Source organism: Dendrobates tinctorius, unplaced genomic scaffold (genome assembly GCF_039654945.1).
Source record: "Dendrobates tinctorius isolate UK_male_01 unplaced genomic scaffold, ASM3965494v1 ptg000038l, whole genome shotgun sequence".
Classification (NCBI taxonomy): Eukaryota; Metazoa; Chordata; class Amphibia; order Anura; family Dendrobatidae; genus Dendrobates; species Dendrobates tinctorius.
This window is the reverse complement of record NW_027361706.1, coordinates 1656159-1681425: the sequence shown is the minus strand read 5'-3', so window position 1 is coordinate 1681425 and position 25267 is coordinate 1656159. Positions and strand designations below refer to the sequence as shown.

At 49.2% G+C, this 25267-nt stretch overlaps 2 protein-coding genes across 2 annotated transcripts; both read right to left on the bottom strand.

Annotated features, from left to right (window-relative positions):
- Positions 1-370: 370 nt before the first annotated feature.
- On the bottom strand, positions 371-15059 carry LOC141088171 (NADP-dependent alcohol dehydrogenase-like). Its single transcript, XM_073574094.1, has 2 exons — positions 14881-15059; positions 371-933 (listed from the first exon to the last, which is right to left on the bottom strand). Exons 1-2 carry the CDS (start codon positions 15017-15019, stop codon positions 371-373), a joined length of 702 nt encoding a protein of 233 aa, XP_073430195.1. The 5' UTR covers positions 15020-15059.
- A 6-nt stretch (positions 15060-15065) lies between these two features.
- Positions 15066-24584, bottom strand: LOC141088169 (NADP-dependent alcohol dehydrogenase-like). Its single transcript, XM_073574093.1, has 3 exons — positions 24564-24584; positions 20644-20729; positions 15066-15690 (listed from the first exon to the last, which is right to left on the bottom strand). Exons 1-3 carry the CDS (start codon positions 24582-24584, stop codon positions 15066-15068), a joined length of 732 nt encoding a protein of 243 aa, XP_073430194.1.
- Positions 24585-25267: the final 683 nt, after the last annotated feature.

Genomic DNA, 25267 nt, shown 5'->3' with positions numbered 1-25267 from the left:
CGGCACATTACACATCCGCTATGGGGCCCGTGAGGCGGGGGGGCTTACCTGCCGCTAGTGGCGACTCCCCCCACCGCCGCCACATTGAACTATACCGGTGTCTGCATTAGTATAGAAGTTGAACCAAAGCAAATGCCGAAATTCTTAAGTGGATTCTATCACTGTGAACAAAAAAATCATACACCAATCAGATAGGAGAATGTATGCATATAAGATATGATTAATCAGAAGCTGTAAAGTGCATTTCTACAAGGACAGCTCCATGGTCTACTTCCATATTTTCACTTGCAGTACGATTAGAATATCACAATACTCCGAGCTCCTGCCCCACTGCTAAGCAGTTCAAATGCTTGATTTTTCATTGATTGAATCATTTGATTTTTTCCAGGGCTAGCTTCTTGCTTACTAAATGTTCCAGATTGTTCCTTTTGTTCATATAATCTGTAACCAGTTTTGGGATATCAGAACCCTTGTAGCCTCCAAATATAGATCCTTTCAAGGTACGCCCTGTGACAAGCAAACCTGGATGCAAACAAAGTGTGTCCTTGGGAGATGCCACACCCAACACAACAGCAACACCATTTCCACAGTAAGTACACTGGAGAGCAGTCAGCATGGTTTCAGTGCGTCCTGCACATTCAATGGCAAAATCCACTCCTCCGTTAGTTAGCTCCGTAATGACCTCATGGATGGGTTTATCATAATCCTTTGGGTTTAGGCACTCAGTGGCTCCCAGTTGTAGGGCTTTTGGATACTTATCCTTATGTGAACCTACGCCAATGATTCGTGTAGCGCTTGCATCCTTGCATCCTACAATTGCTGAACAACCAACTCCTCCCAAGCCAAAAACAGCACAACTAGAGCGCTTGGTCACCTTAGCAGTGTTGACAGCTGCACCATATCCAGTAGCAAATCCACAGCCTATAAGACAAACTTCAACAAGGGCACGGGCATCTGGGTCGCCCTCCAAGGGCTGTGGGGTACTCGGTACCGGGCCAGTGTAAGTGGGATAAGTCACAGCAGCTGTGACCCGGTCCGTGGCCCTGGGCGCCCAAATCAATGGTGGTTTGTAATATAGTTTATGTGATAGTTTGTGACGCCACCTGTGGTGTTTGGCAAGCAAGATGGTAAGCCAACGCTGCGTGCAGATCCTCTGGGGCTGATGGTGTGTTGCAGCATAGATGGTGTAGCTCCCCGCAGGTGAAGCTGTAACCCCAGGACAGTGTATAGGCGTAGGCGGTGTGAGGAATGTTGGTAGCCAGATGTAGCGGTGCTGACGGTGTTGGCGCACAAATGAATGGAAGACACCAGGGCTTGCAGTTCCAAAGCTTTACTCACAGTTCATGGTACACACTGGTGCCTGACTCCGGGGTAGAGACTCAATCAACCTCCCGGGCTAGTCAGGATTATCCTCTCCAACACTCCGCCAACATGTACCTTTCCTGAACGACTCCTCTATTGCGCCTTTTAGTGTGAAGAGCTCGAGCACCGTGGTACTCTGAAGTTCCTCCTGTCAGATGTTCCTAACAACTCTACTCGTATGGCAGACAGCTGTAGCCTCTCTTGGGGACTCCCTTCTCCGGAGTCCTGGCTCTCTATTCAGTTGCTGTTGTGCCCCAAGTCTTAGATGGGAGTAGTGCATTTACAGCCAACTACTCCACCGGTGTCTGCTGCAGAACCATAAGTGTCCATACAACCTCGGGGACCGGTCCCTGGCCTTGCGCTGAGAACCTATAGGCAGGGTTCCTCTTCCAACCCACAACTCCTCTCTGTTCTCCTACTCCTTCGTTCCGCACTGTTTCTTCTCTCTCTTATGGAAGCTTAGGTTGCAGTTCTACGTCTTTCTCCTTCTGTTCCTTTTCCGTGCCAGATGGCTCAGGTCACTGAGGCAGCTGCAGCACTCCTTCCTCCATCCCTTCTTCCAGGGATCCCCACTCCTCCCGAGTGGCTCCTTTCCTTCCTTTCTGACCCTCTGTCAGACTGAACCTCCAGACTGATCTGTAATTCTAAACCTTCCCAACCTTTTATATATCTCAACTCCACCCACCTCCCAGCACATCTCGTGTTACGAAGCAAGGACCCACGAAAGGTGCGCTGCTACCCTCTAAGCATGGAGCCGCAATGTGGTCCTGCTGAACTATCCTGTGTGTGGGGTGCAGGTGTTGGAGTGTGGAAAGGAGTTCCCTACTTACCTAGGTGGTGGGGCACTACACCTTAGGAGAAGGTGCAGTACCTCTGTGGCGACTGAGCCTCAGGGGCGCCACACATCCACTTTGGCAGCGCAAATGTCAGACACCACTGTGTATTCAGTAAATGTACTTGTGCATGCGTAATGATTAGTGTTGAGCTATACCACCCGATACTGAAAAATATCGTATCGGAATGGATCGGCCGATCTAAAAAAAAGTATCGGGTATCGCAGATTCCGATCCCGAAGTCCCATTCAAGTCAATGGAACAGAAATATCGGAATTAAAAAAAACCCTTTCTTTCCCTGTAGGTTAATTCTACATGAAGAAAAACAACTAATAATAATGTAGAATGTATTGTGGGAGGTGTAGGAGACATTAAAGCCATAGAGGTTTAGCCCAATCAAATGGAATAGCAGGATTTTTTTTTTTTTTTAAAGACGTTCGTAGTTACAAAGATATTGACTATGTTAAAGTCTTTAATTTTTTGTCAGATATGTATGTTTCACTACTTCCATGCTCTTTACCTTCTTTTTTACTTCTCCCACACTTTCTCCTTCATGATCCTCAGCAGCAGCATCTTTTTCATCAACTTCTTCTTCTTTTTCTTCTTTTTTTTCTTCTTTTTCTTTTTTTTTTTTTACATTCTTCATATTCTTCTTATTCAACTATTACTCTTCTTCATATTCTACTTCTTCATCTTCTTCCTATTCTTCTTCATCATATTCTTATTTGTGTCAGGCATTCCTGTAGTTGTTATCTATAAAAGTTTGAAGATTACACCTTCCGTTCAGCCTGTCACAAAAGATTTACAACAGGATTTGTCCACGTTCAGTTTGTCCTGCAGCAGCAGGCCTTTTCCAGGGGCACCACGAGGAGGAACGGACACACCCCTGTTGTGAGTTCATTTTCCCCTTCACCGTCGCTGTCTGATGAACTCCCTCTTCTGGTGAAGGAAGGTAGTGAGGCTGATTACCAAACACCTGATCTGGTAGATGATGACTGGGTAACAGGAAATTCTGACTGGATATAAGGCAGCCGACGCCCTTCTGAGTCGCTGGTGATTTCTCTGCTGGATTCTTGGAGACCAGTCTGATTCCTGCTTCCCAAAGATAAATTTTTGCTCTGCTATTGAACTTATTAGTTTTGTTTTGTTTACCTTGTTTTTTGGAGTTCAGCCATCCCCGGTCGGGGGTGTGCTGAGTTCCATTTTTGTCTCTTGGCTCTGTCTTCAGAATTTACCTGAGTGCTGATATAGCGACTTCAGGGCCTGTTTTTCCTATCAGACGGTTGGGACATTTTTTGGTAGGGTTTTTTACGGATTGCAGACAGCAGCTTTTCTATCCTGTCCTTTTTAGTTAGCTTGGGCCCCATCTTTTGCTCAACCTATCTTTCTATCTGTGTTAGTGTTTTCATCTTGCTTCACCGTCATTATTTGTTGGGGCTGCCTATTGCTTTGGGGTCTGCTCTGGGGCAGTTTAGATTTCCCCTTTCTTTCTTTAGGCCTATTTAGTTCTCTGGCTGTGATCGAGGGGTCTAGGGCATCGTAGGAACCCCCCACGGCTACTGTTAGTTGTTGTGGATAGGATCAGGGGTCTGCAATCTGATAGCTACCAACCTCTCCGGTTTTTCTGGACTTAGCTTGTATTTTTGTTTTTTCCTCCTTCGGTGACTCATTCATAACAGAATTACCAGCCATACCGCAGATCCTAGGGTACTCAATAGCAGGAAAGAATTGTAAAAAAAAAAAGAGAGTTTGTCAGAATGTTTTTTTTTTTTTTTTGTGTATATTTCTTCCTCTATGTCTCTGAGGCCGTAGGGGGAATTTTTTTTTTTCTTTCTCAATGGAGATGAAGCAATTGTCTGATCGTGTGGAGCAGCTCACTGCTGAAGTGCGGGGAATTTCCGCCTATCTTGCTCATTCTCATGCTGCTGAACCAAAGAACCCTACTCCTGATGTGTTTTTGGGGATCGGTCTAAATTTTTGAATTTTAAGAATAATTGTAAATTATTTTTTGCCTTGAAGCCTAACTCGTCGGGGAGCTCCACGCAGCAGGTTAAAATTGTCATCTCTTTGCTGCGCGGCGATCCCCAGGATTTCTTTGAAACCTGATGATCCTATTCTTACTAATGTGGACGCATTTTTTCAAGCCTTGGGGTTGTTGTATGATGAACCTAATGCTATTGATCAGGCTGAAAAGGCCCTGTTGGCATTGAGCCAGGGTCGGGATTCTGCAGAGTTGTACTGTCAAAAATTCCAAAAGTGGGCGGTCCTTACTACCTGGAATGATGGTGCCTTGGCAGCTCTCTTTCGGAAGCGTTTGTCAGAAACCGTAAAAGATACTATGGTGGTCTCTTGGCTCTGTCTTCAGAATTTACCTGAGTGCTGATATAGCGACTTCAGGGCCTGTTTTTCCTATCAGACGGTTGGGACATTTTTTGGTAGGGTTTTTGGTAGGGTTTTTTACGGATTGCAGACAGCAGCTTTTCTATCCTGTCCTTTTTAGTTAGCTTAGGCCCCATCGTTTGCTCAACCTATCTTTCTATCTGTGTTAGTGTTTTCATCTTGCTTCACCGTCATTATTTGTTGGGGGCTGCCTATTGCTTTGGGGTCTGCTCTGGGGCAGTTTAGATTTTACCTTTCTTTCTTTAGGCCTATTTTGTACTCCGGCTGTGATCGAGGGGTCTAGGGCATCGTAGGAACCCCCCACGGCTACTGTTAGTTGTTGTGGATAGGATCAGGGGTCTGCAATCCGATAGCTACCAACCTCTCCAGTTTTTCTGGACTTAGCTTGTATTTTTGTTTTTTCCTCCTTCGGTGACTCTTTCATAACACACCCCCATACACTGCTTAGTCTTCTTCTGCTAATAAATTTGATAATATCCTTTGCTCAGATTTTTAGTCTTATGCTTAATGTTCTTCTGCTTTTGTTTTTTATGCTTCTTGGTCTTCTGTCTCTTGTTGTTCTGCATCTTGGTGGTTGTCTTCCTGTTCTTTGTGCTCTTGGTCATCTTATTCAGGGTCATCTTTTAGGTATTCTTCTGTGTGGTCTTCAGGGTATTTGTCTTCAGGGTCATTTTCATGGAGATCCAGAGTGAGAATCAAAAACCATTTCCACAAGCTTGAACTTGGAAAAGTAGCAGAAGTTACAAGAAGGCTGAGGAACTGTCGAGAACCAGCTGACGGTACTGGAACCCGGAGTGGCAGCAGAATGAACAAGAGCCAATGGCGCAACCATGGACCAGCTGACTGTGCTGGAACACAGTTACTAAGCAGGAGGTACCTGTGCTCCAAAGCACTACCAAGGACCAGCAGACGTTGCTGGAACTCGGATACCAAGAAGGAGGCACCTAGGCCAAAGGCACTGCCGAAAACCAGCTGACGGTGCTGGAACCCGGATGGGTAGCAGAAGGAACAAGAGCCAATGGGACAACCGTGGAACAGCTGACGGTGCTGGAACACCGTTACTAAGCAGGAGGTACCTGTGCTCCAAAGCACTACCAAGGACCAGCAGACGTTGCTGGAACTCGGATACCGACAAGGAGGCACCTAGGCCAAAGGCTCTGCCGGGAACCAGCTGACGTTGCTGGAACCCGGATGGGTAGCAGAAGGTACCCATGATTAACAAAGTTTTGCATCCGCGAGCAGGCCGCAGTTACCGAAACCCACAGTCCTACAGGGGGTGCTTGTCCTATTGGCACTATGGAACCAGCCTTTTTTACCAGAACCCGCAGCCCAAATAGGAAGCACCGAAACTGCAGGCACCATAGACTCGGCTAACCCTACCGCAACACGACAGGACAACGTATCGGTGGCAAAGTGACGTTGACACTACCCGGAAACAGCAGGCGTGCTGTAACAAGGCTGGGCAGGAGGGAGTACCCGTGCCAAAGACAATGCCGAGAACCAGCTGACGGTGCTGGAACCCGGATGGGTAGCAGAAGCTACAATACTCAATGGAACTACCGAGAACCAGCTGACGGTGCTGGAACCAGGAGGGGCAGCAGAAGGAACAAGAGCCAATGGCCCAACCGTGGACGAGCTGACGGTGCTGGAACACGGTTTCTAAGCAGGAGTTACATGTGCTAAAAAGCACTACCAAGATCCAGCAGACGTTGCTGGAACTCGGATACCGACAAGGAGGCAACAAAGCCAAAGGCTCTGCCGGGAACCAGCAGACAGTGCTGAAACCCGGATTGGTAGCAAAAGGTACCCATGATCAACAAAGTTGCAAGGCCGCGAGCAGGACGCAGTTTCCGAAACCCACAGTCCAACAGGGGGTGCTTGTCCTATTGGCACTACAGAACCAGCCTTTATTACCAGAACCCGCAGCCCACATAGAAAGCACCAAAACTGCAGGCACCATAGACTCGGCAAACCCGACCGTAACACGACAGGACAACGTATCGGTGGCAAAGTTACGTTGACACTACCCGGAAACAGGCGTGCTGGAACCAGGCTGGGCAGGAGGGAGTACCCGTGCCAAAGACACTGCCGAGAACCAGCTGACGGTGCTGGAACCCGGATGGGTAGCAGAAGCTACAAGAGTCAATGGAACTACCGAGAACCAGCTGACGGTGCTGGAACCCAGAGGGGCAGCAGAAGGAACAAGAGCCAATGGCACAACCGTGTACCAGCTGACAGTGCTGGAACACGGTTTCTAAGCTGGAGTTACCTGTGCTGAAAAGCAATACCAAGAACCAGCAGACGTTGCTGGAACTCGGATACCGACAAGGAGGCATCAATGCCAAAGGCTCTGCCGGGAACCAGCAGACGGTGCTGGAACCCGGATGGGTAGCAGAAGGTACCCATGATCAACAAAGTTGCAAGGCCGCGAGCAGAACGCAGTTTCCGAAACCCACAGTCCAACAGGGGGTGCTTGTCCTATTGGCACTACAGAACCAGCCTTTATTACCAGAACCCGCAGCCCACATAGAAAGCACCAAAACTGCAGGCACCATAGACTCGGCAAACCCGACCGCAACACGACAGGACAACGTATCGGTGGCAAAGTTACATTGACACTACCCGGAAACAGGCGTGCTGGAACCAGGCTGGGCAGGAGGGAGTACCCGTGCCAAAGACTCTGCCGAGAACCAGCTGACGGTGCTGGAACCGGGATGAGTAGCAGAAGCTACAAGAGTCAATGGAACTACCGAGAACCAGCTGACGGTGCTGGAACTCAGAGGGGCAGCAGAAGGAACAAGAGCCAATGGCACAACCGTGGACCAGCTGACGGTGCTGGAACACGGTTTCTAAGCAGGAGGTACCTGTGCTAAAAAGCACTACCAAGGACCAGCAGACGTTGCTGGAACTCGGATACCAAGAAGGAGGCACCTAGGCCAAAGGCTCTGCCGGGAACCAGCTGACGGTGCTGGAACCAGGCTGAGCAGGAGGGAGTACCCGTGCCAAAGACACTTCTGAGCTGCAACTGGCGATGTTGGAGCCATGGGGTCAATCATGCAGCAGGCTGAGGCCTACTTCGAGCTAGTTTTATATTGGTTGTACACAACTACTGATTTTAACCGGGCTCTACTTGGGCCTCTGGTTCTACTGTCTCTAGTATTTCCCCTGGCCTACAACCCCGCCAGTCGCCGCTCTGAAGTGGCGTGTGCACAATCCACACTTGTTCCTGTGTGACTGGGGCTCAGTCACGTCAGTTGATCCACTGATGTGTGTCCGGCAAGGTCTCCTGCTCTGTCCACATTCCGACTACTAGTAATGGGAATGGGGACAGAGCGGCAGACATTGCCGGACACACATCAGTGAATCAACTGACGTGCCTGAGCCACAGTAACACAGGAACAAGTGTGGATTGTGCACACGCCACTTCAGAGCAGCGACTGGCGGGGTTGGAGGCCAGGGGAAATACTAGAGACAGTAGAGCCAGAGGCCTAAGTGGAGCACGGTGGAAAATCAGTAGTAGTGTGATTTTGGAGGCAGCAGGAGACTTTGCCATCCACATAGCAGGGGAACAGCAGGCGTTACTGAACCCCACAGACACAGGAGCGAGTGTTTGAATCTGTGCGGACAGCACTTCCAAGCTACAACTGGCTGTGTTGTAGCCCAGGATCAATGCTCCGAGCAGGCTGAGGCCTACTTGGAGCGAGGAGAAAATGCGTTGCAGTGTGAGTTTGGAGGCAGCAGGAGACATTGCCATTCACACAGCAGGGGAACAGCTGGCATTACTGAACCCCACTAACACAGGAGCTAGTGTGTTTTGCTCTGTGAAGACGGCACTTCTGAACACCAACTGGCGTTGTAGGAGCACAGGATGAGGCATGGAGCAGGCTGAGGTCTGATGTTGTTGGCATGTGGATGGAGCAGGAGACTTTGCCGTCTACACAGCAGGGGAACAGCTGGCATTACTGAACCCCACTAACACAGGAGCTAGTGTGTTTTGCTCTGTGAAGACGGCACTTCTGAACACCAACTGGCGTTGTTGGAGCACAGGATGAGGCATGGAGCAGGCTGAGGTCTGATGTTGTTGGCATGTGGATGGAGCAGGAGACTTTGCCGTCTACACAGCAGGGGAACAGCTGGCATTACTGAATCCCACTAACACAGGAGCTAGTGTGTTTTGTTCTGTGAAGACGGCACTTCTGAACACCAACTGGCGTTGTTGGAGCCCAGGATGAAGCATGGAGCAGGCTGAGGCCAACTTGCAGCACGTTTTATAGAGGTTGTAGACTACTACTGATTGTAACCGTGCTCCACTTAGGCCTCAGGCTCCACTGTCTCTAGTATTTCCCCTGGCCTCCAACCCCACCAGTGACAGCTCTGAAGTGGCGTCTGCACAATCCACACTTGTTCCTGTGTTACTTGGGCTCAGTCCTGTCAGTTGATCCCCTGATGTGTGTCCGGCAAGGTCTCCTGCTCTGTCCTCATTCATACTACTAGTAATGGGAATGTGGACAGACCAGGAGACCTTGCCGGACACACATCAGGGGATCAACTGACGTGACTGAGCCCCAGTAACTCAGGAAGAAGTGTGGATTGTGCAGACGCCACTTCAGAGCAGCAACTGGCGGGGTTGGAGGCCAGGGGAAATACTAGAGACAGTGGAGCCAGAGGCCTAAGTGAAGCACGGTTAAAAATCAGTAGTAGTTTGAATGTGGATGGAGCAGGAGACTTTGCAGTCCACACAGCAGGGGAGCAGCTGGCATTACTGAACCCCAATAACACAGGAGCTAGTGTTTTTCTCTGTGCAGACGACACATCTGAGCGACAACTGGCTGTGTTGAAGCCCAGGGATTATAGTTCAGGTGGTAGAAACATGAACACAACAGGAGACCTGGATACAGTTGCCAACCAATTATTTAGTCGGGAAGAGGACTGGCAAATTCTGGGGAGATCCAGGCCTTGTTCATTTTCAGAAAAGTAAGCCGGTCAACGTTATCGGAAGAAAGTCGCGTGCGACGGTCTGTTAGTACACCACCTGCGGCACTAAAGACGCGTTCCGATAATACACTGGCAGCAGGGCAAGCCAGCACCTCCAATGCATACTGGCTAAGCTCTGGCCATGTATCCAGCTTAGAGACCCAAAACTTGAAGGGGGAAGAGCCATCTGGGAGTACACTCACAGGGCAAGACATGTAGTCTGTCACCATCTGATGGAAACGTTGCCTCCTGCTGACTGGAGCCGTCAGTGATGGTGTAGACAATTGTGGCGGACACACAAAACTTTGCCACATTTGGGCCATAGTGGTCTTGCCTTGTGCTGAGGCGCTGCCTCTGCTCCCTCTTTGTGCCGAGTTTCCTCCACTGGCTCGACGCACAGAGGTGCTTTGTAAAGCACTAGCACCACTGCTGTCGGGTGGAATGGAAAACATGATGGACTGCACCAGTGTGTCTTGGTACTCCCGCAGTTTACACTCCCGGTTCAACGTTGGTGTGAGGGTTTGCAAGTTGTCCCGGTAGCGAGGATCTAGGAGGGTGTACACCCAATAATCAGCCGTATAGAGAATGTGGGCGATGCGACGGTCGTTTCTCAGGCACTGCAGCATGAAGTCAACCATGTGCTGAAGACTCCCAACTGCCAAAGAACCGCTGTCCCCTGCTTGAGGCGTGATCTCTGCCTGCTCTGCATCACCCCACCCTCGCTGTACATACTGACTAGAGCTTTGTGTACCTCCCTCCTCTGGAGAGATGTCTTCCTCCTCCATCGACTCCTCCTCATCCGCCTCACAAAGTGTCCCCTGCCTAGGCCTTTGTGAGGAAGCACGTAGCGCAGACTGTCCAGTAGCAGATGGCATTTGGGACTCCTCATCCTCCACCTCTTCCAAAACCTCATCCCTTAGTGCTTGCAGTGTTTTTTGAAGCAGACAGATAAGGGGGACAGTCATGCTGACTAGTGCATCATCTGCACTCGCCATCCGCGTGGAATCATCGAAGGCACGCAAAACGAGGCAGATGTCCTTCATAGAGGCCCAGTCAGTGGTGCTGAAGTGTGACCGGCGCACAGTGCGACTTGTTTGCGCCTGATGCAGCTGGTACTCTATGACTGCTGCCTGCTGCTCACACAACCGCTCCAACATATGTAACGTAGAATTCCACCTGGTGGGTAAGTCACATATGATGCGATGTTCCGGAAGGCGTAATCGGCGCTGCAGAGCAGCAAGGCGCGACCTTGCCGTGCTGGAACGCTGCAAGTGAGCGCACTCTATGCGGACCTTGTGCAGCAGTGCATCAAGATCCGGATAGTCGCTCAGAAAGCTCTGCACGACCAAGTTGAGCACATGTGCCAGACATGGGATGTGAGTGAGGTTGCAAAGGCCAAGAGCTGCCACCAGATTTCGGCCATTGTCACACACTACCAAGCCCGGCTGGAGATTCGCTGGCAGAAACCACACGTCGCTCTCCTGCTTGATGGCATTCCAGAGCTCCTGCGCTGTGTGGCTTCGATTCCCCAAAGAAATTAATTTCAGTACGGCCTGTTGACGTTTGGCGACGGCTGTGGTCATATCAGTCATAACAGGCTCCTGCTGCGCTGTTTCAGAGGAACTTGAGTAGGAGGAGGAGTCAATGTGTACAGACTGGATTCCTGCAATCCATGGAGTTGGCAGAACACGTACAGCGCCACTCTCCAGATCTGTACCCGGCTCAGCAACATTGACCCAATGGGCAGTAAGGGAAAGGTATCGTGTCCCTGTCCATGGTTACTGGTCCACGCATCGGTGGTCAGGTGGACCTTGCTACTGACGGCGTTTAGTAGCGCATATTTTATGTTTGCCTCCACATGTTTCTGCAGGGCAGGGACGGCTCGCCTGCTGAAATAAAAGCGGCTGGGCACGGTGTATTGTGGGACCGCCAATGCCATGAAGTCCCGGAAGGTGTCAGTCTCCACCAGCCTGAATGACAGCATTTCAAGTGCCAGTAGTTTGGCAATGCCAGCATTCATAGCCTGTGCTCGGGGATGGTTTGCCGAGTATGGTCACCTTTCTCCCATGCCTGTGCTACCGATGGCTGTCGAGTGGCCTGGGAGTGTGAGGATGACTTGGAATGTGGTGCTGTGGGTGGAATGTCACAGGGTCTCCGGACAACAGTGCCAGAGGTTCTTCCTTGGCGATCCTGTGAGGAAGCCGAACCAGCTGTGTGTGAGCTGGAGGAAGAGGCCCCAACACGAGCTGAAGAGGTGGTAGGTGGTGCTGTACGTTGGCCTACGTCTTCAGTGTGTCTGTGTAACTCCACCTCGTGCTTGGTCCGCACATGTTTCCACATATTAGTGGTATTGAGGTTGCTGACATTTTTCCCTCTTTTGACTCTCTGATGACACAGCTTGCATTTGACAAAGCAAATGTCATCTGCAACTGTGTCAAAAAAGGACCACGCACTGCAAGTCTTGGGAGCGCCCGTTTTGCCTTTTGAAAGTGGAATGCTCCTAACGTGTGCCGAAGTGGAGGCTACAGGCAACCAAGTCTGCCCCTCTCCCTCTCCCTCCGGTTTTGGCCGTTCGGGGAATCTCTTCCTCAGAGTTGCTCCCACCACCTTCCTGTTCCTCACGCCATGATGGGTCAAGGACCTCATCATCTACACTCCCCTCTTCAAACACCTGCTTCTCCTGGGTTGTCTCGCCAGCACCGTACGCAACAGAAAGTGGCAACTGTGTCTCGTCATCATCTGATGCGTACTGAGGTGTGCTGACCATAGGCACTGACCCACCCGCCTCTTCAGATTCAGAGGGACAAAGAAGTTGCGCATCACTGCATACTCCCTCTTCTTCACAATCTGGAATGCTGCTTGGCTGGCCCCCTCTTTCCAAACCAACAGATTCCAAGAACAGAAGTAGAGACTGTGATGGCTCCTGTCCAGTGCTCTCTGACTGCCTGGGCACTTTGGCAGGTGGTGAAGAGACAGATGGTTGCTCTTCGGTGCTCTGGCCCTGAGAGGATGTGGAAGTAATTGAAGTCGATGCGTTAGCTGGCATCCATCCCACAACGGCTTCAATTTGTTCCTCCCGCAGCAGTGGGGTACGTTGAGGTCCTACAAAGCTGCGCATAAAGGACTGTTGCCTGCTAAAACTGGGGGATGCTGACTCACTGGTGCCAACAGCAGGCACAGACTCTCCACGTCCTCTCCCTGCAGAATCCCCACGTCCTCTCCCTGCAGAATCCCCACGTCCTCTCCCTGCTGAAACTCCACGCCCACGTGCCTTACTCCCTGCCTTCTTCATCTTGCTAGACTGAGAAAGATAGGCAGAAAAGTACAAAGGGGGGCCTTAGTGTGCTTATTCCTGAACAGCTGGTTACAGGTATAAGAAACACTAATTTTATGAAGTGTGTGTATCGACTACACTTTAATGGGAGCTAATGTGGCCTACACAACTTTCAACTGTAGTGTTTGGTGAACTTTGCTGTTTTTTTGGGGGGGAAAAAAAACTAAAATGATGTGATCAAAGATTTGAAAGTGAGAGTATCACCAACTTTCTGGAGCTATTACAATGCAGGCAGGTAACCTACAATGCAAAAGATGAGGCTCCAAAAAATTTGGGTAATACTAATCTGGCTGCAGCTGAAGGGCACAAGCCAGAAAAAAGGCTTCTCTACTCCTATATAGTGTTTGCAACCAACCAATGTAGATGGATATGGATGGATGCACACTAATAGGAGAAGAAAAAATGAGCTGCAATTAAAGAAAAATATGTGCGAGGCAGTGACGCACGCTGAGCAGCCTACAACCAGACGTAGCTGCCGGACACACTACTCAGCGTGAGCTGCACTCACACACAGTCAGAGACCTCTCAGACAGCCGTGAACAGTGCAGCTAAGTGGGCACTAGCACTGACAGGCTGCAGAAAGGCTCCGCTGTGTACTCCTAGAGTGTTTGCAACCACCATATATGGATACGGATGGATGCACACTAATAGGAGAAAAAATGAGCTGCAATAAAAGAAAAATGTGTGAGGCAGTGACACGCTGAGCAGCCTACAACCAGACGTAGCTGCAGGACACACTACTCAGCGTGAGCTGCACTCACACACAGTCAGAGACCTCTCAGACAGCCGTGAATAGTGCAGCTAAGTGGGCACTAGCACTGAAAGGCTGCAGAAAGGCTCCGCTGTCTACTACTAGTGTTTGCAACCAACGTATATTGATACGGATGGAAGCACACTAGATAGAATTTTTTAAAAATAAGCAGCTCAAAAAGAAAAATATGTATGAGGCAGCAGTGAGGCACGCTGGGCGGCCTACAACCAGACGTGGCTGCAGGACCCACTCCACAGCGTGAGCTGCACTCACACAGCCCTTGCAGACAGCTGTGAACACTGCTGCTAGGGAAAAGAAAGCTACAGTGGTGGTTTATGTAGCCTGGGTAAAGCACAATATTGTTTTGAGAATCGCTATTTCTAACTGTCCCTCACAGTCTTCAACAGCAGCCTGTCCCTAACTGAATTCACAGCCGAGTGACCAGAAATGGCGGCGGCTTTTATAGTGCATCATGACATCATTTCAGCAGCCAATCACAGCCATGCCAATAGTTTACATGCCTAACAGGATGTGCCCACACTTCTGAGGATTCCCATTGGCTGAATCAAAGCGAGCGGGCTGATAGCATTATGGGAACTTCCCATTCCGTTATCCGATACGAAAAAAGTATCGGAAGTCAGTATCGGAATTCCGATACAGCTAATATCGGCCGATACCCGATACTTGCGGTATCGGAAAGCTCAACACTAGTAATGATAAATCGCTTTCCCTTTACAGGTAAATCTGCTTGCACCATCATCCATCAGTCCTGATTGAGCTCCAAATGCAAACTCTAATTTTTTGCAGATGTTACTGTGTGGGCCATCGCAAGCTCTGCACGATTTCTTTTGACTTCATGAGCAAACAAGCAACACCATTTCCACAGTAAGTACACTGGAGAGCAGTCAGCATGGTTTCAGTGCGTCCTGCACATTCAACGGCAAAATCCACTCCTCCATTAGTTAGCTCAGTAATGACCTCATGAATGGGTTTATCGTAAACCTTTGGGTTTAGGCACTCAGTGGCTCCCAGTTGTAAGGCTTTTGGATACTTATCCTTATGTGAACCTACTCCAATGATTCGTGTAGCGCTTGCATCCTTGCATCCTACAATTGCTGAAAAACCAACTCCTCCCAAGCCAAAAACAGCACAACTAGAGCGCTTGGTCACCTTAGCAGTGTTGACAGCTGCACCATATCCAGTAGAAAATCCACAGCCTATAAGACAAACTTCAACAAGGGCACGGGCATCCACTTTGGCAACGTAAATGTCAGACACCACAGTGTATTCAGTGAATGTACTTGTGCATGCGTAATGATAAATCGCTTTGCCTTTACAGGTAAATCTGCTTGTACCATCATCCATCAGTCCTGATTGAGCTCCAAATGCAAACTCTAATTTTTTGCAGATGTTACTGTGTGGGCCATCGCAAGCTCTGCACGATTTCTTTTGACTTCATGAGCAAACAAGCAACACCATTTCCACAGTAAGTACACTGGAGAGCAGTCAGCATGGTTTCAGTGCGTCCTGCACATTCAACGGCAAAATCCACTCCTCCATTAGTTAGCTCAGTAATGACCTCATGAATGGGTTTATCGTAAACCTTTGGGTTTAGGCACTCAGTGGCTCCCAGTTGTAAGGCTTTTGGATACTTATCCTTATGTGAACCTACTCCAATGATTCGTGTAGCGCTTGCATCCTTGCATCCTACAATTGATGATAAACCAACTCCTCCCAAGCCAAAAACAGCACAACTAGAGCGCTTGGTCACCTTAGCAGTGTTGACAGCTGCACCATATCCAGTAGAAAATCCACAGCCTATAAGACAAACTTCAACAAGGGCACGGGCATCCACTTTGGCAACGTAAATGTCAGACACCACAGTGTATTCAGTGAATGTACTTGTGCATGCGTAATGATAAATCGCTTTGCCTTTACAGGTAAATCTGCTTGTACCATCATCCATCAGTCCTGATTGAGCTCCAAATGCAAACTCTAATTTTTTGCAGATGTTACTGTGTTGGCCATCGCAAGCTCTGCACGATTTATTCTGACTTCATGAGCCTTTGGAGGAGCTACTTCAATATCTTCAATGCTGAGGGGCTTGCATGGTTCCCAGGCAATAGCGGCCTTGCATTTAATAGCCTTTCCTGCGGTGCTCATGGTGGTTCCGGTTCAAAGCAATGATGGAGGAGAGAGCGTCAGCTGATGCCTCCTCTCCTATCATTCCCCTCTGCCTCTGACACTGCGGGTGTGTGATGACGTCATCGCGCACTCACTGTGTGCCAGGCAGTGCAGCCGTTGAGACAGGAGCCCCCTGAGGAAGCGACGAAATATCAAGCGAAACGTGCGTTGGGGAACGTGGTCACAGCACGGGCAGTCATTATGGGTAATTAACCTCTTCATTCTTTACTTAGTCATGTAGCGGTCTTTGCATACGTAATGTATACATAAATATATTTATTGTTGATACTGTGGTAATTGCAGGTACGCAGGATGCAGTGACGAGTCGCGAGACAATTTGGTGCTTTCTATAATAACTTTTATAAGACTAGAGGGAACTTTCCTCAGTCACGGCTTGATCACCAAAAGCGGTAATGGAGCGCCGACACCAGGGCCTAGCGGGGTACTCGGTATCGGGCCTGTTGATCTCAATGGGAGTGTCACGGAAGCTGTGACCCGGTCCGTGGCCCTGGGGCTCCATGGCAAAAAAGGGGGTGAATGAACAATGAAATAAAGTTTATGAATAGTTTGTGACGCCACCTGTGGTGTTCGGCAAGTGAGGTGTTAGACCGACGCTGCATGCAGATCCTCTGGGACTGGTGGTGGGTTGCAGCCAAGATGGTGAAGCTCCCCACAGGTGGAGCCGTAGTCCCAGGGCAGTGTAGATGTAGCAATGGAGGAGAGGCACAGGCGGTGTAGAGGCCGTTGCCCAGATGTAGCTTTGCAGGGTGTAGTGATGCGGGAATAAGTGGAGGACACCAGGGCATGTAGTTCCAAAGCTTTACTCACAGTCTGCAGTTCACACAGATGCCTGCCTCCGTGCTGTGTCCTCCGGGTCCTGGGCTCAGTCAACCTCCAGGCAAGATAGGATGCTCCCTTCGAACACTCCGCCAACATGTACCTTTCTGAATGTCTCCTCTATAGCGCCTTTTACTGAAGTACTCCTAGTACTGAGTTACACTGGAGTGCCTCCTGACAGATGTTCCCAAGAACTCTACTTGTACAGCAGACAGCTGTAGCCTGCTTCGGGGACGCCTTACTCCTGAGTCCCAGCTCACTATCCAAGTTGCTGTTGTGCCCCCAAGTCTTAGATGGGAGTAGCTCACTACTCCACCGGTGTCTGCTGCAGAGCCTTCAGTATCCATACAACCTCGGGGACCGGGCCCCGGCCTTGCGTTTAGAACTTCTAGGCAGGGTTCTTCTCTAACCAACGTCCTCTCTGTTCCATTTTTCTCCTTCATTCTGTACTAATCCCTCTCTCTCATAGAAGGTCAGGTTTCAGTCCAATGTCTTTCTCCTTCTTTCCTTTCCTGTGCCAGCTGGCTCAGATCACTGAGGCAGCTGCAGCACTCCTTCCTCCATCCCTCTTCCAGGAATCCTCACTCCTCTCCGAGTGACTCTCTCTCTCACTGACTGACTGACTAACTAACTCTTCCTGCTCTTTATGTAGTCTAAACTCCACCCGCCTCCCAGCACGTTTCGTGTTCCAAGCAGGGAACCACCAAAGGTGCTCTGCTACCCTCTAAGCAAGGAGCCGCAATGTGGCTTTGCTGAACTACCATGTTGTGTGGGATGCGAGTGTTGCAGCGTGGTCAGGAGTTCTCACCTTACCTGGATGGTGGGGCACCACACCTCAGGAGGAGGTGCAGTACCTCTGTGGCGACTGAAGCCTCCGGGGTGCCACAGTAACACGGGTTGCCCTCGCAGGGGCTCTAAAACAAGCAAACACAAACGGGTAGAACACGACTACTTCCGGCAATAGCCGGTCACTATCGGGCTGCGGTATGGCTGACTACGGGTCCGTAAATATATAGTCAACTTAGCCGTCCAGGCGTCCCTCGCCATTCGGGATGGTGGTCTTTCGGCGTAGTAGTCGCTGGGCCCAGTTGCTGAGGCGTTGGCGTAGTCTTCGCACGCTCCAGCGCTCTGATGACACTGGAGCCCCACAGGCCCCGGCTGAGTCCTTGGACGGATGGGCCGCAGTTCCCAGACTGGGGCAAGTGGCAGCGACGTAGGGTGGCGAATCACAGACCACCCACGCAGCTAACAGCTGCGACGGGGAGTCCACGGCCAGCAGAGGCTCGGCCCCTGCTGCGAACCGCTGCGGGACAGTGGTGGCCGGCGGCGGCACTGTACTTGCCGCGAACACTGGTGAGAGCAGGGCGACTGCGGGTGGCGGGTAACAGGTCGCTGCCGCGGGGTGGAGCGAGATGGCAGCGGCCGCGGGCGACCGCGGGTAGGCTGCATCCGCGGGCTGGAGCGGGGCAGCAAATCTCGGATGATCGCCCTGCCACCGTCCCTCTGGAGTCCTCAGTCGGCATCTTCCCTGGCACTGGTAGGTCGCTCTATCTTGCAGTCGCTCCCACAGTCTCCTGCTGCCTCTGTCACAGTCTGCTCACTCATCGTCCCGGGGATTCCCCGCCTCCTTTATATTGTTCCCTCCTCCAGCCCATCTGTCTGTCACAACAGCTTGTCCTCGAACTCTGTGCCCCGGGGACAGTTTCCCCCGGAACCCAGATGACGGCTCCCTTGGTTCCGGTCCGGACACTCGACGGGGGCCATTCCTCCCACACTACCATGGTGATGTTTATGATTTAGGGGCACTTGTTCAGCATACCATTGCACTGCATGGTTGGCTATATGAGCCTCCTGATACTGAGTGAATCAGCTGCCTGATGTTTACATTAACTCTTTCTATTACTATTGGTTTGACATAGGTTATTTTTTGCTCTGTCCTGCTATCATGTTCTGCTCATAGTCTGTGGCCATCAGTCTTGTGGATCATGTGTATTCATACATACTAATTGACATATGATATATTTTATTGTACATTTTACTATTTATGTAATTGATGAACTTCTGTATTAATAAATACTTATTTTTCGTTGTATATGGTAAACTCATTTTTTTCTCTGTATTTTCTGATATGTATCTGAGTTTATATACATGAAATTTTCTTGACTTTGTGCTGGTACTTTTTATGTTTATGTAGGAGCCAGACGGGAGCAGCGCATGGCACGAGGAGAGGTGAAAATTGTGGAGTTTTTTAATATATCAGTGAGTTCTGGACTGTGGGGCCATTCTCGGGGGGGGGGGATGTGGACTGTGTTATATATTATGTGGGCTGTGTTATATTCTATGTGGGCTGTGTTATATTCTATGTGGCTGTGTTATATACTATGTGGGCTGTGTTATATACTATGTGGGCTGTGTTATATACTATGTGGCTGTATTATATACTATGTGGGCTGTGTTATATACTATGTGGGCTTTGTTATATACTATGTGGGCTGTGTTATATACTATGTGGGCTGTGTTATATACTATGTGGACTGTGTTATATACTATTTGGCTGTGTTATATACTATGTGGACTGTGTTATATGGGATTTGGATGTTTCGCCCCCCGCAGTTCGCCCCCAGCAGTTCGCCCCCGCACATTTCGCCCCCAGCATTTTGCCCCCAGGGTGTTTCGACCCCGCACATTTCACCCCCGCACATATCGCCCCATACCCAAGGAGCTGCAGCTGTGACAGGTAAGTATGTCAGTTTTTTTGTGTTCTAGGGTGATAATACTCCTTTAAGGCCAGCCAGATGAGACACTGGGTGAGCTGCTGAAAAGGCAGCCACAGGAATCCCCAGCAATTGGGGTCCTGTATATTTTACCCTCAGGTATGTTCAGCCCTAGATGTTTTGTTCCCTGCATGTTGACCCCAAAAGCTGAGGGTGAAACATCAGGGGTCAACATGCTAGGGGCGAAACATCAGATGGCGACCCATCCAGGGACAAAATGCTGTAGGTGAAACATCCGGGGGCAAAACATCCAGGGGCGAAACGCTGGGGGTGAAATGTGCGGTGGCGAAACATCCTGGGGGCCAAATGCTGGGGGCAAAATGTACCTGGGGCGAACTGCTGGAGGCAAATTGCTGGGGGCGAAGCTTCCTATAACCGCTCTTAATAGGGTGCATTTCCTGGAGTTGGACAATGCATTATTCTGCACATTGCTTCCTTCTAGAATTCCTGCCCATGATAAGGAGATTAAAGATTTTCTCTATTTCCTATTTTCAGTAACAAAACAAAGGTTCAGGAAGAAGATGAGCTGATAGAAATAATAAGTGATGACCCAGGTAAGTACAATAATGTGGGTCTATAAAAAAAAAAGCAAATGAACTGCATATTTTTTTTTGCTGCTTAAAGGGTAGGAGAACTTATTTTTTGGATAGAGGAAAAAACGATTGTACCGTGATGGAAAAAGCGGACACATTGACCAAAAATGGATGAAAATTTTCTCTTTGCATGCAAAAACAACCCCAAAACATCTGAATGAGGCCTAAAGGTACTGTCACACTTAGCGATGTACCAGCGATCCCGACCAGCGATATGACGCGGTCAGGATCGCTGGTGCATCGCTAAGTGGTCGCTAGTGAGCTGCCACACTGGCAGATCTCACCAGCGACATCGCTGGGGACGGGGGTCGCTACTTACCTGTCACACCAGGCGATCCTGCATCCTCCCGCCCGGCTCCACGCGTCGCTCGTCATCACAACAGGAAGCTGACGACGAGAAGCGGTCCTGAACGTTCTCGCGCGATCAGCGATAACCAGGGGGGGAGCGGGTTGTAGGTAAGTATCACACACAGCGATATCGCTAGCAATATCGCTATAACGTCACAAGTTATAGCGATATTGCTAGCGATATCGCTTAGTGTGACAGTACCTTTACTAATTTTGAGTTGGCCTCCTCCATTACACCCAAAGAAATAATTACATTATCTTCTCCTGTTTTTCACAAACAGAGCGTCCCTTCAATATCAGAAAAGAGGAAATAGTGGACTGGGTAAGGTCAGTGGAAGGCTGAAAGAGACGAAGAAAGAATACAATCAAGATTTATAGACAACATTATTATTATTATTATTATTATTATTATTATACAATTTATAGCGCCATTTATCCATGGCGCTTTACATGTGAAAAGGGGCAAATATAGACAAGTACAATAAACATGAGCAGTACAAGACACACATAAGTACAAAAGGAGAGAGGACCCTGCCCGCAAGGGCTCACAATCTACAGGGTTGGGTGAGGATACACTAGGAGAGGGTAGAGCTGGTTGTGCGGCGGATCAGTAGACTGTGGGTCACTGCAGGTTATAGGTTTGTCGGAAGAGCTGGGTCTTCAGGTTCTTTTTGAAGGTTTCCATGGTAGGCGAGAGTCTGATGTGTAGGGGGAGGGAATTCCAGAGAATCGGGGAAGCACAGGAGAAGTCTTGTATGCGGTTGTGGGAAGAAGAGATAAGAGGAGAGTAGTAGAGAAGGAGATCTTGAGAGGATCGAAGGTTGCATGCTGGTAGGTACCGGGAGACCATGTCACAGATGTAAGGAGGAGACAGGCTGTAGGTGGCTTTGTATATCATAGGGTTTTGAACTGGAGCCTCTGCACAATAGGAAGCCAATGAAGGGCTTGGCATAGGGGAGAGGCTGGGGAATAACGGGGAGACAGGTGGATTAGTCGTGCAGCAGAATGTAGGATGGATTGGAGTGGTGCCAGAGTGCTAGAGGGGAGGCCAGAGAGTAGGAGGTTGCAGTAGTCAAGGCCGGAGATGATAAGGGCATGCACTAGTGTTTTTGCGGTGTCATGGTCAAGGAATGCACGGATCCGGGAAATATTTTTGAGATTGCGACAGCAGGAGGTTAGGGTTTGGATAAGTGGCTTGAAAGCGAGGGCAGAGTCGAGGATCACCCCGAGGCACTGAGCATGCGGGACTGGGGAAAGTGAGCAACCATTGACATTGATGGATAAGTCTGGTGGAGGGGTAGAGTGAGATGGGGGAAAGATTATGAATTCTGTTTTGTCCATGTTCAGTTTTAGAAAGCGAGCAGAGAAGAAAGCTGAAATAGCGGACAGACATTGTGGGATTTTGGTCAGTAAGGAGGTGAGGTCAGGTCCAGATAGGTAGATCTGCGTGTCATCGGCATAGAGATGATACTGCAAGCTGTGGAATTCTATGAGCTGTCCCAGGCCAAAGTTGTAGATGGAGAAGAGTAGGGGTCCTAGAACTGAGCCTTGAGGAACACTGACAGAGAATGGGAAAGGTGAGGAGGTGGTGTGGGAGAGGGAGACACAGAATGATCAGTCTGTTAGATATGATGAGATCCAGGATAGGGCCAAGCCTGTGATGCCCAGAGATGAGAGAATCTGGAGCAGGAGGGAATGGTCCACAGTGTCGAAGGCAGAAGACAGGTCCAGGAGAAGAAGGACTGAGTATTGTCGCTTGCTCTTGGCGGTTAGTAGGTCGTTGGTGACTTTAGTTATGGCAGTTTCAGTTGAGTGGTGCAGTCGGAAGCCTGATTGTAAGCGGTCAAAGAGGGAGCAGGAGGAGAGGTGGGAGGACAGTTCAAGATGGACAACATCAACAATATCATCATTACCACCAGTGAGATCATCACTACCATCATCATCATTACCACCAGTGAGGTCATCACTACCATCATCATCAATACCACCAGTGAACGGTTTTGTCAGCAGATCGTCAGTATTCTCACAAATAAATCTAAAGAGAATAGAACATCAGAAAGTTTCCTGAATGCAAAAAACTTTCTTAAAAATAAAAGCAGAAAATGTGATAGTTTCACATTTATACCTGTACTTACTGTGACAAATATTGTCTGTGTAATCATATTATAATATTTATTGCCCCCAATTTTTTTTAACTCTCAACTTTTTTTTTTATTTCAGTCTTTGACATATACCCTTCACTTTTCTACTGTTGGGATATGGCTATTTTTTCCTTAAAATTCATGTATTTGGGGCTAAAAATCATTTTTTCAACTAGGTTTTATTAATGAACTTTACACCAAATGAGATGTCCCTTTTCAGAGATTCCTTGACGAGGTGGGTTGGGTTGATCTTTGAGGGATGCGTCCGCCATGCAGGGTCGGTTTTAGACAAAGTGGGGCCCTTGGCAAAAGCTTAAAGTGGGTCTGCAAATGCTCACATATCGCTCCATCACTCAGAAACATTTCTGTTGTATTTACTTGCGCTGAGTTCAGGCCGCTAAACGAGCCCGATCGACAATATTGAAGTCATTCAACGCTTGTTTCCTGGAATTTTTAGGGTATCTGCACACGTTCAGTAATTGGCAGCGATTTGTATGCAGCGCATGTCCGCTACGTCCATAGTGTTGCCAGCTATTGAATGCAGGTGATTCTGAATGTGTCCATTGAACTGTGCGGAATTAAACCATCAAATACATTGTACGGGTGAGATTTATCTTACGGAGGCTTGTGTCTCTGCAAGATAAATAGACATGCTGCGAACTGGAGAGACACGCCACATGTCCATCTCTGGGTGATCCGCGGGCATCGGTGCACGCACAGTAGGCATGGGGTTTCTTGAAATCCCATCCGCTATGCTGTAACATCTGGATGCTGCACAGGTACGCAGCATCCAACCCACATCATTTACTGACCGTATGCACCTACCCTTACTCTGGCTGAGGGAGAATGATTGGTGCAGATAGTCCTTGATACTGTATAATGCAGGTCCCATATAGTACATATAGTAAAATGCGCTCCCATGGTCCTTGATAGAGTATACTGCAACCCCCCTCAGAGTATAAAGCAGCCCCTCAGAGTATAATGCGGCCCCCCACAAACACACACACACACATAGTGCAGCCCTCACACACAGTATAATGCAGAACCCACACCCACAGTATTATGCAGCCCCTTCAGAGAATAATGCAGCTCCCTCAGAGTATAATGCAGCCCTTTCAGATTATAATACAGCCCCCACACACACAGTATAATGTAGACCCCCAGAGTATAAAGCAGCCCCCTCAGAGTATAATGCAGCCCCACACACACAGTATAATTCATCCCCCCACAAACACACACAAAGTATAGTGCAGCCCCCACACACAGTATAATGCAGCCCCCCACACAGTATAATGCAGCCCCCACACACAGTTTAATGCAGCCCCCACACATACAAAGTATAGTGCAGTCCCCCAAACACACAGTATTGTGCAGTCCCCCCACACACACAGAATAGTGCAGACACACAAAAAAACAGTATAGTGCATTCTCCCCACACACAGTATAATGCAGACAACACAGTATAGTGCAGTCCCCCACACACAGTATAGTACAGCAGACAAACACACACCAAAGTATAGTGCAGTCCCCCCATACACATTATAGTGCAGCAGACATACACAACACAGTATAGTGCAGCCCCCTACACACAGTATAGTGCAGACAACACAGTATAGTGCAGTCAACCCCACACACAGTATTGTACAGCAGATATACACACTCCAAAGTATAGTGCAGTCCCTCCATACACACTATAGTGCAGCAGACATACACAACACAGTATAGTGGAGGCCCCCCCACACACAGTATAGTGCAGACAACACAGTATAGTGGAGGCCCCCCCACACACAGTATAGTGCAGACAACACACTATAGTGCAGTCCCCCCACACACAGTATAGTACAGCAGACACACACACACACCAAAGTATAGTGCAGTCCCCCCATACACACTATAGTTCAGCAGACATACACAACACAGTATAGTGTAGTCCCCCCATACACACTATAGTTCAGCAGACATACACAACACAGTATAGTGCAGTCCCCCCATACACAGAATAGTACAGCAGACACACACACACAGTACTTACCTGCTGCTCTCGCTTCTGCATACTGCAGAGCTTCTCAGCTTCAAATCAGCTCCCCTGTTGGTACATGCTGAGTCAGAGGCGAGTGATGGGAGAGGGAGCATCACATGATGCTCTCTCCTTCATTACTGCTTTCAACTGTATCGACATCTATAATTTGATATGATTATTAACAGGTTGGCTTAAGATTATTTCAAGGTTTTCTATGGGTCTGATCACTTTGATAATGGCTACAGTAACGAGGCGTACGGAGCGGAGTCGCATGTGTACGAGGTGTACGGAGCGGAGCCACGTATGTATGAGGTGGATGGAGCGGAGCCGTGTGTGTACGAGGTGTATTAAGTTTGAAAGGAATGGCGCCCGCCAGCTCAAATTTTTTTTATGTGCGGCACATTTACTCTGCCGAGTTTGAGACCTCTGCTGTAAAGTGTCAGATCACTGATCTGACACTTTGCAGTGCACTGTGTAAGATCAGCGATCTGACATGTACTGCAGGAGGCTTTCTCAACGCCTAATCTCAGCAGGTACTGAGAAATCCACCTCCCTGCAGGACCCCAAAGGCCCCCGCGGCCATCTTGGATCCAGGGGCCTGCACTGTTCCCTGCGTGATTCTTCCCTATGCCCATGTTTGATCGCAGTGTGCCAGGGGTTAATGTGCCGGGGGCAGTCCGTGACCGCCTCTGGCACATAGTGCCGGGTGTCAGCTG